Source organism: Drosophila sulfurigaster, chromosome 3, assembly GCF_023558435.1.
Source record: "Drosophila sulfurigaster albostrigata strain 15112-1811.04 chromosome 3, ASM2355843v2, whole genome shotgun sequence".
Lineage (NCBI taxonomy): Eukaryota > Metazoa > Arthropoda > Insecta > Diptera > Drosophilidae > Drosophila > Drosophila sulfurigaster.
Genome location: NC_084883.1, coordinates 31,547,375 through 31,558,338, shown reverse-complemented (window position 1 = coordinate 31,558,338; position 10,964 = coordinate 31,547,375). Strand labels below are relative to the sequence as shown.

Here is a 10,964-nt window from a genome sequence, read left to right as displayed (position 1 = left end):
ATTCTGTGCTATTGAACTGAAAATCTGGTTATATTGATTGACCCTTGAATAATTATATGAATGGCTTAATTATATTTGCATTATAATGTTGCATACTCATATCCTAACTTAAAAATGTTCTAAAAAACTCATTAATATTGGTTTGGTAGTTAGTCACTAAATCATTTATTATCGGTAAATATTGTTTATTTTTTAAAATTATTTTTTGCGGAAAATAAATTTTTTTTTTTTTTTATGAATATGAAACAGTTGCAGAAGTTAATTTGAGTAAATAGTACAGCACAAGATAAGAAAATAATATTGATCGGTTAATATGCATTGAACTCATTAACAAAATAGAGTAGAATGAGTGCCACTGAAGTTTTTAAATCAACTTCTGTTAAATGGAGATTTACAATTTGAAATTGATTGTTGAATTCTTTTGTTTTCTTTTTGGCTTAATTTTTTCCATAGCTTCAAAATAAAATTTAACAAAGCCAGCCGATTCAGTGGTTCCGTTATCAAAGTTTTCTAAAACATCAAATGTAAGAAGATAAATTCCCAGTGGAAGATTTGGTAGATAGCTCTCATGAAAAGATATGTTCCGTGCCAGTAGATGACCCTAAGATTTAAATATTAAAAAATATTTCGTTTATATAAGTAACACTTGATAATTAGTCAACCTCACCGTAAAAGGACAACTATGATTGACATTTGTATACTCCTTAAATATCTTCTTCGCTATTGTGCCGTAAGGTAGAAAATTTCGATTGGTCATAACGTCGCACATTTTGATCATAACATTGACCAGAAACGGATGGTATCGATTATTATATCCCTTCTTGAAGAATTCGAGGTGAAACTGCATTGATAATAAATGAGCTTCCATCTCACAATGTTAATCACTTAACAGCTTGGCTTACCGTAGTATTCTGAAGGGGCAAAACTAAATCACAATCCATGTAAGCAACTGCATTATTCCAATTTCGTGCCTTCACAGAACAGGTCACATTATCTACGTACTTGGGGTTTCCAGTACAAACAATATTTTTCGTTTTAAATACCATTTCGGTATTAACACACTGTTTGATATATGTACATACATATTTGAATTATATGAGAAAATTCAGATTTAATTTAAAAATTTGGTTTTACCACTTGTAGTAGGTGCCAAAAGCCTAGAATAAATATTATATTGTAGATGCTCGGATACATCTTTCAAACTGTTAACTTATTTGTAACTAATCCTACTTATTTCAACCAAAACCACTTTTAATTGATTTCATTATCAGAATGCTAATAGCAAAGGTAATTTACTTACCCCACACGCCAATGCTTATCTGAACTCTGTAAACAGAATTAATATACAATTTTATTCTACTTAATTTTTTTTTAATGAATATTTTTACATTAATAGCATAACATACTGCCAAAATAATATATATATGTATATACATAGTTATGCTCTTGGTTTTCGTTTTGATTCTACCATATTCATGACTTGTACAAAAATCTTGATAACACCAAGCGATGGTCAGGGTTGTTTTGAATAGTTTTCAAAAGCGTTGAATGAAAATAAATAATTTCCTAATGGGAAAACTGGAAATAGTTGATCTTGCATATACATATTCCGCGCAATTAATTGACCCTGTAGATCGTAGAAAAATATAAATTTAATCAAGAGTAAATTCAAGCTTAATGAATTGATGTTACCGTCAAGGGACAACAGTGATTCACATTGGAAAACTGCTTCAAAACTTTTGCAACTATTATTCCATATTGAAAATAATTCTTTTTTGACAATATGTCACAAATATTAAACTCTACATTGATAAGAAAGGGTTGATAAGCATTATTGTAACCCTTTTGAATAGTTCCATATGTATCTAAAGATATTTATATAAATGATATTTGTAGATAAAGCAATTATTACTTTTCTTACTGATACATTTCGTAATGGCGCTTTAAGATGATATCCATCTGAATAACTGCATTATTCCAATTTTTAGCCTTTAAAGAACAAGTGTATGTAGTTCTTGACAAAATTTATATTAGCCGAACACTCAATGTTTGTTGTTTTATATACTAAATGTGCCCCATTGACTACCAAATTTTCATTAATCATAACTACTATAGTAATTATTGTATATACAAAAATTCGTATAATTCGTAATTGTATATACCAACTCTAGCTTTAAAAGTACGCTTGTTATTTGATATTATTGATTTACGGGGGCGAAAGTGAGCGTGGCAAACATTTGAAATAAACTTGATCTGCGGGCAAAGATAACAAATGCTGTCGAAAAAAATTATAGCTCTATCTCTTATAGTCTCTGAGATCTATGTGTTCATACGGACAGACACACAGACGGACATGGCTAGATCGTCGCGGATGTTGATGCTGATCAAGAATATGTATACTTTATAGGGTCGGAGATGCCTCGTTCTACCTGTTACATACATTTTCTGCCGCCACAAAGTTATAATATCCTTCTACCCTATGGGTAACTTTAAAAAAAATACTTTCCTCTTGCCAGAAGCTCCAAATAGTTACAACTAACACTACTTTTAACATGATAGTTTCGACTGATAGTTTACAATAGTTTGAAAACAATTCGGTTGAACAATAATTTGAAAGTAATTAGTTTTAATGGAATTTATCGTCGAATTATTTAACAACAAAATTGAAAACCTAACCATCCGTAATTCGAATATATGTTTAGTTCAAAGAGAATTGCTTTCACTTAGTTTGCGTTTTTCACTTTAATAATTATTTGAGTTAAAAAAAAAATATATAAATGTTTGTTTATTATGGTTTTGGGTTTGTTTTGTTATCTTTTTGATTTCAATCTATACTCTTCCATAGCCTGAACAAATAAACTTACGACACCAAGTGTGTTAATCCGATTGTTTAAGTACTCAGTAAAATTGATACGTAATTGGTAGAAACCCAATGGAAATATTGGTACGTAGCTTTCATCCATGTATAAGTTTCTTGCAAATAAACGACCGTCTAAGGGACATGAATGATTTACATTCGAGAAGCGTTTTAACAGTTTCCAGGCAATTGTGCCGTAAATTAAAGTGTTTCGCTTGGAAATCACGTCGCACAGATTAAAACGAATGTTTATAAGGAATTTCTTGTATTGATTGGCATAATCCTTTTTGAACAGCTCAAAGTGGACCTATACATATTTGTTAGACATGAACTAAATTATAATTTAAGTTACTTACAGATATGTTATCAATAGGACGAAGAAGATAAGCGTCCATCTCAGCTGTCGCTCTATTCCAATTTACAGCCTTTATAGAACAAGTAAGGTTTATAGCAACTTTCGTAGGCGCATCACATTGAACATTCGTAAACTTGTAAACTGTTTTAGAATCGCTGGCCTGATAAGCAAATTGGAATTGTGTTTTATCCTCAACACTTGATATTGCAGATTACTTGCCACTTGCCCGGCGAGCCAGAGATTGATAATTAACAATTGTTTTAAAGCCATGATTTCAACTGTTGGATTGACAATTTGCAAATGTGCATAGACTCAAATACTTTAGACAGTTTTTGCATAACAATCGAATAATTTAAAATAAATTAGTTTTTAATGAAAGTTTTGTATAATTTGATAACCATCTAAACATTAACATTTCTACTGGTCAATTTGCTAGAGTCTAATTTTTATACTTCCCTTAAAACGGCATTAATCTAACTTATTATAAAAATAAAATGCATATGCCGCAATGCGTTGTTTAAATGTTTAAGTATTAAATTAAACCAGATGTGTTTTGGTGCTGAAAAATGCATAAAAGTATAAAATGTGGCAATTGGCAAGCGGTATGAAAATGGTAAGAAAAAATATTATTTGCATAGATAAAAAGGTATTAATATAAATTAGATCCCAAATAGATATATTTCTGCTCCTAACTTAACATTTATTCTATATCTAAAATATTTCCTTTCTTAGTTTTCGATCGATGTTCTTCCATAGCTTCAGAATAAATAACAATCGCACCATGAGTATCAAAATGATCGAGAATGGGTTCAGAAATATTAAATAGCATCTTATAAAAGCCGAAGTCAAAACTTGGGAGGTACATTTCGTCGAGGTACAAGTTTCTTGCATATAGATGTCCTGTTAAAGGACAAGAGTGATTCACATTCGAGAACCTTTGCATTGTTTTATAAGCAATTGATCCATAAATTAATGAATTTTTCTTGGAAATTATATCACATAGATTAAATCGAACGTCGACGAGAAATGGTTTATAATGATTGGCATAATCCCTTTTGAAGAGCTTAAAGTGAATCTACAAATATTTTTATTAAGTTACAGTTGTATTTATTAAATGTTTGCTTTGGGTTACTTACAGATATGTTGTTTAAGGGCCGAAGAAGATGAATATCTATCCTAGCAGTGGCTTTACTCCAATTAATAGCCTTTATCAAACACGTTATGTTTGTGGCGATATTTGAATAGGGAAAACATTGGATATTTGTAAATTTATAAACAGTTTTGGAATCACAGATCTGTCAAACGAAATATTAATTTAATTTAAATTATTTAACTTCATTTAAATACTTTCCTCTTGCCAGAAGATCCAAAGAGTTAAAATTAACACTATTTTTGACGCCATAGTTTCGACTGATCCACTCATTAAATTAACATTGACATTTATAGCTTACAAAAGTTTGAAAACAGTTCAGTTGGACAATAATTTGAAATTGATTAGTTTTTAATGGAATTTATTGGGAAATGATATTAGACCAAAATTTAAAAGTTCGAAGAGCAATGTGCACAATCACTTCACCATGAATTTGAACTCAAATAAATGTTAGTTTACTAGAGATTAAGTTTTTAGTTGTGTTACCTTTTTTAGGCTTTAATTTATATTCTTCCATAGCTTGAGCATATAAAGTAATCACACCAAGTGAACCTAAGTTTTCAAATAAATTGACACGCAATTGATAGAAACCTAACGGAAATATGGGAATGTAGCTTTCATCCATGTATAAGTTTCGTGCAAATAAATGCCCTTCTATAGGACACGAATGATTTACATTCGAAAAGCGTTTTATTGTTTTCCAAATAATTGTGCCGTAAATTGAACTGTTTCGTTTAGAGATCACGTCACAGAGATTAAAACGAACGTTTATAAGGAATGGCTTATATTGATTTGCATAATCCTTTTTGAACAGCTCAACGTGGGCCTATAAATATTGTGATAAATTTGAATTGCGTTGTAATTTGATTAACTTACAGATATATTAACAGATATTTGTAGATAAAGCAATTATTACTTTTCTTACTGATACATTTCGTAATGGCGCTTTAAGATGATATCCATCTGAATAACTGCATTATTCCAATTTTTAGCCTTTAAAGAACAAGTGTATGTAGTTCTTGACAAAATTTATATTAGCCGAACACTCAATGTTTGTTGTTTTATATACTAAATGTGCCCCATTGACTACCAAATTTTCATTAATCATAACTACTATAGTAATTATTGTATATACAAAAATTCGTATAATTCGTAATTGTATATACCAACTCTAGCTTTAAAAGTACGCTTGTTATTTGATATTATTGATTTACGGGGGCGAAAGTGAGCGTGGCAAACATTTGAAATAAACTTGATCTGCGGGCAAAGATAACAAATGCTGTCGAAAAAAAATTATAGCTCTATCTCTTATAGTCTCTGAGATCTATGTGTTCATACGGACAGACACACAGACGGACATGGCTAGATCGTCGCGGATGTTGATGCTGATCAAGAATATGTATACTTTATAGGGTCGGAGATGCCTCGTTCTACCTGTTACATACATTTTCTGCCGCCACAAAGTTATAATATCCTTCTACCCTATGGGTAACTTTAAAAAAAATACTTTCCTCTTGCCAGAAGCTCCAAATAGTTACAACTAACACTACTTTTAACATGATAGTTTCGACTGATAGTTTACAATAGTTTGAAAACAATTCGGTTGAACAATAATTTGAAAGTAATTAGTTTTTAATGGAATTTATCGTCGAATTATTTAACAACAAAATTGAAAACCTAACCATCCGTAATTCGAATATATGTTTAGTTCAAAGAGAATTGCTTTCACTTAGTTTGCGTTTTTCACTTTAATAATTATTTGAGTTAAAAAAAAAATATATAAATGTTTGTTTATTATGGTTTTGGGTTTGTTTTGTTATCTTTTTTTTGATTTCAATCTATACTCTTCCATAGCCTGAACAAATAAACTTACGACACCAAGTGTGTTAATCCGATTGTTTAAGTACTCAGTAAAATTGATACGTAATTGGTAGAAACCCAATGGAAATATTGGTACGTAGCTTTCATCCATGTATAAGTTTCTTGCAAATAAACGACCGTCTAAGGGACATGAATGATTTACATTCGAGAAGCGTTTTAACAGTTTCCAGGCAATTGTGCCGTAAATTAAAGTGTTTCGCTTGGAAATCACGTCGCACAGATTAAAACGAATGTTTATAAGGAATTTCTTGTATTGATTGGCATAATCCTTTTTGAACAGCTCAAAGTGGACCTATACATATTTGTTAGACATGAACTAAATTATAATTTAAGTTACTTACAGATATGTTATCAATAGGACGAAGAAGATAAGCGTCCATCTCAGCTGTCGCTCTATTCCAATTTACAGCCTTTATAGAACAAGTAAGGTTTATAGCAACTTTCGTAGGCGCATCACATTGAACATTCGTAAACTTGTAAACTGTTTTAGAATCGCTGGCCTGATAAGCAAATTGGAATTGTGTTTTATCCTCAACACTTGATATTGCAGATTACTTGCCACTTGCCCGGCGAGCCAGAGATTGATAATTAACAATTGTTTTAAAGCCATGATTTCAACTGTTGGATTGACAATTTGCAAATGTGCATAGACTCAAATACTTTAGACAGTTTTTGCATAACAATCGAATAATTTAAAATAAATTAGTTTTTAATGAAAGTTTTGTATAATTTGATAACCATCTAAACATTAACATTTCTACTGGTCAATTTGCTAGAGTCTAATTTTTATACTTCCCTTAAAACGGCATTAATCTAACTTATTATAAAAATAAAATGCATATGCCGCAATGCGTTGTTTAAATGTTTAAGTATTAAATTAAACCAGATGTGTTTTGGTGCTGAAAAATGCATAAAAGTATAAAATGTGGCAATTGGCAAGCGGTATGAAAATGGTAAGAAAAAATATTATTTGCATAGATAAAAGGTATTAATATAAATTAGATCCCAAATAGATATATTTCTGCTCCTAACTTAACATTTATTCTATATCTAAAATATTTCCTTTCTTAGTTTTCGATCGATGTTCTTCCATAGCTTCAGAATAAATAACAATCGCACCATGAGTATCAAAATGATCGAGAATGGGTTCAGAAATATTAAATAGCATCTTATAAAAGCCGAAGTCAAAACTTGGGAGGTACATTTCGTCGAGGTACAAGTTTCTTGCATATAGATGTCCTGTTAAAGGACAAGAGTGATTCACATTCGAGAACCTTTGCATTGTTTTATAAGCAATTGATCCATAAATTAATGAATTTTTCTTGGAAATTATATCACATAGATTAAATCGAACGTCGACGAGAAATGGTTTATAATGATTGGCATAATCCCTTTTGAAGAGCTTAAAGTGAATCTACAAATATTTTTATTAAGTTACAGTTGTATTTATTAAATGTTTGCTTTGGGTTACTTACAGATATGTTGTTTAAGGGCCGAAGAAGATGAATATCTATCCTAGCAGTGGCTTTACTCCAATTAATAGCCTTTATCAAACACGTTATGTTTGTGGCGATATTTGAATAGGGAAAACATTGGATATTTGTAAATTTATAAACAGTTTTGGAATCACAGATCTGTCAAACGAAATATTAATTTAATTTAAATTATTTAACTTCATTTAAATACTTTCCTCTTGCCAGAAGATCCAAAGAGTTAAAATTAACACTATTTTTGACGCCATAGTTTCGACTGATCCACTCATTAAATTAACATTGACATTTATAGCTTACAAAAGTTTGAAAACAGTTCAGTTGGACAATAATTTGAAATTGATTAGTTTTTAATGGAATTTATTGGGAAATGATATTAGACCAAAATTTAAAAGTTCGAAGAGCAATGTGCACAATCACTTCACCATGAATTTGAACTCAAATAAATGTTAGTTTACTAGAGATTAAGTTTTTAGTTGTGTTACCTTTTTAGGCTTTAATTTATATTCTTCCATAGCTTGAGCATATAAAGTAATCACACCAAGTGAACCTAAGTTTTCAAATAAATTGACACGCAATTGATAGAAACCTAACGGAAATATGGGAATGTAGCTTTCATCCATGTATAAGTTTCGTGCAAATAAATGCCCTTCTATAGGACACGAATGATTTACATTCGAAAAGCGTTTTATTGTTTTCCAAATAATTGTGCCGTAAATTGAACTGTTTCGTTTAGAGATCACGTCACAGAGATTAAAACGAACGTTTATAAGGAATGGCTTATATTGATTTGCATAATCCTTTTTGAACAGCTCAACGTGGGCCTATAAATATTGTGATAAATTTGAATTGCGTTGTAATTTGATTAACTTACAGATATATTAACAAGAGGTTCCACGATATCTACATCCAATTCAGCTGTTGCTTTACTCCAACTTACAGCTTTGATAATGCAACTGATATTCACAGCATTATTCGAATAAGAAACGCATTTTACATTGGTTAGCTTGTAAACTGTTTTCGATTCGCAGGTCTGTCAAATAATTTGCAGTTCACTTTTTAAGGCACAAGACTTAATAACTTAGTGTACTTGCCACTTTACCGATGAGCCAGAGATTTATTATTAGCAATTGTGTTAAAGCCATGTTTTCAACAGTTGGGATTACAATTTTCATGTGAAGAGATTTATATAATTTTCTTTGTTTAAGGTAATAATTTGAAATAAATTTGTATTTAATGTAACCATTATGTAATTAGATAATCTTCTTCTTCAATTCTCGCCGACTAATTAACTAATCAAATTGTACAGCTGAACTTGGCAGGCAGTTCATTTTGGCACTTTACTAAAAATTGTGTTAATTACTTTGAAAAGTCACAAACATAGTATTTAATGTGTCTGAAAATGTTCAAAAGAGAGGTGGTTAAAGCTAATTCATAGCTTATACTTATTTTTGCATGATATTCTTCTATATTCCATAAATTTGAAATCTTTTTTTTTATCTTTTTTTATACTAATTGCAATTTTTATTATTTATTTATTTATTTGTTTATATTAAAATAAATGTTTATATTATGAATATACTATGAAATTAACGCCACTTAAAATATGACAACATAATGCGGTACATCAGCGTTGAAATGCTTGCAGAATACAACTTTGCAAGCAGAACGAATTCAAATCAAGCAGTTCAAGCATTTAAATATTGCTAATACTTACGTTAAGTTAAAAAACTATTAAAATGATTTACATTCTGTGCTATTGAACTGAAAATCTGGTTACATTGTTTGACCCTTGAATAATTATATGAATGGCTTAATTATATTTGCATTATAATGTTGCTTACTCACATCATAACTTGAAAATGTTCTAAAAAACTCATTAATATTGGTTTGGTAGTCACTAAATCATTTATCATCGATAAATATTGTTTATTTTTTAAAATTATTTTTTGCGGAAAATAAATAATTTTTTTTGTGAATATGAAACAGTTACAGAAGTTAATTTGAGTAAATAGTACAGCACAAGATAAGAAAATAATATTGATCGGTTAATATGCATTGAACTCATTAAAAAAATAGAGTAGACTGAGTGCCACTGAAGTTTTTAAATCAACTTCTGTTAAATGGAGATTTACAATTTGAAATTGATTGTTGAATTCTTTTGTTTTCTTTTTGGCTTAATTTTTTTCATAGCTTCAAAATAAAATTTAACAAAGGCAGCCGATTCAGTGGTCCCGTTATCAAAGTTTTCTAAAACATCAAATGTAAGAAGATAAATACCCAGTGGAAGATTTGGTAGATAGTTCTCATGAAAAGATATGTTCCATGCCATTAGATGACCCTAAGATTTAAATATTAAAAAAATATTTCATTTATATAAGTAACACTTGATAATTAGTCAACCTCACCGTAAAAGGACAACTATGATTGACATTTGTATACTCCTTAAATATCTTCTTCGCTATTGTGCCGTAAGGTAGAAAATTTCGATTGGTCATAACGTCGCACATTTTGATCATAACATTGACCAGAAACGGATGGTATCGATTATTATATCCCTTCTTGAAGAATTCGAGGTGAAACTGCATTGATAATAAATGAGCTTCCATCTCACAATGTTAATCACTTAACAGCTTGGCTTACCGTAGTATTCTGAAGGGGCAAAACTAAATCACAATCCATGTAAGCAACTGCATTATTCCAATTTCGTGCCTTCACAGAACAGGTCACATTATCTACGTACTTGGGGTTTCCAGTACAAACAATATTTTTCGTTTTAAATACCATTTCGGTATTAACACACTGTTTGATATATGTATATACATATTTGAATTATATGAGAAAATTCGGATTTAATTCAAAAATTTGGTTTTACCACTTGTAGTAGGTGCGAAAAGCCTAGAATAAATATTATATTGTAGATGCTCGGATACATCTTTAAAACTGTTAACTTATTTGTAACTAATCCTACTTATTTCAACCAAAACCACTTTTAATTGATTTCATTATCAGAATGCTAATAGCAAAGGTAATTTACTTACCCCACACGCCAATGCTTATCTGAACTCTGTAAACAGAATTAATATACAATTTTATTCTACTTAATTTTTTTTAATGAATATTTTTACATTAATAGCATAGCATTCTGCCAAAATAATATATATATGTATATACATACATAGTTATGCTCTTGGTTTTCGTTTTGATTCTACCATTTCCATGACTTGTACA

The 10,964-nt window shown here is 30.1% G+C and overlaps 2 protein-coding genes across 2 annotated transcripts; both read right to left on the bottom strand.

The window, feature by feature from the left end:
• Positions 1–356: 356 nt before the first annotated feature.
• LOC133846517 (uncharacterized) lies at positions 357–1,224 on the bottom strand. The gene is made up of 3 exons (XM_062281537.1): positions 903–1,224; positions 668–841; positions 357–601 (listed from the first exon to the last, which is right to left on the bottom strand). Exons 1-3 carry the CDS (start codon positions 1,044–1,046, stop codon positions 392–394), a joined length of 528 nt encoding a protein of 175 aa, XP_062137521.1. The 5' UTR covers positions 1,047–1,224; the 3' UTR covers positions 357–391.
• On the bottom strand, positions 1,131–10,520 carry LOC133840018 (uncharacterized). The gene is made up of 3 exons (XM_062271671.1): positions 10,377–10,520; positions 10,142–10,315; positions 1,131–1,157 (listed from the first exon to the last, which is right to left on the bottom strand). Exons 1-3 carry the CDS (start codon positions 10,518–10,520, stop codon positions 1,131–1,133), a joined length of 345 nt encoding a protein of 114 aa, XP_062127655.1.
• Between the last annotated feature and the right edge of the window lie 444 nt (positions 10,521–10,964).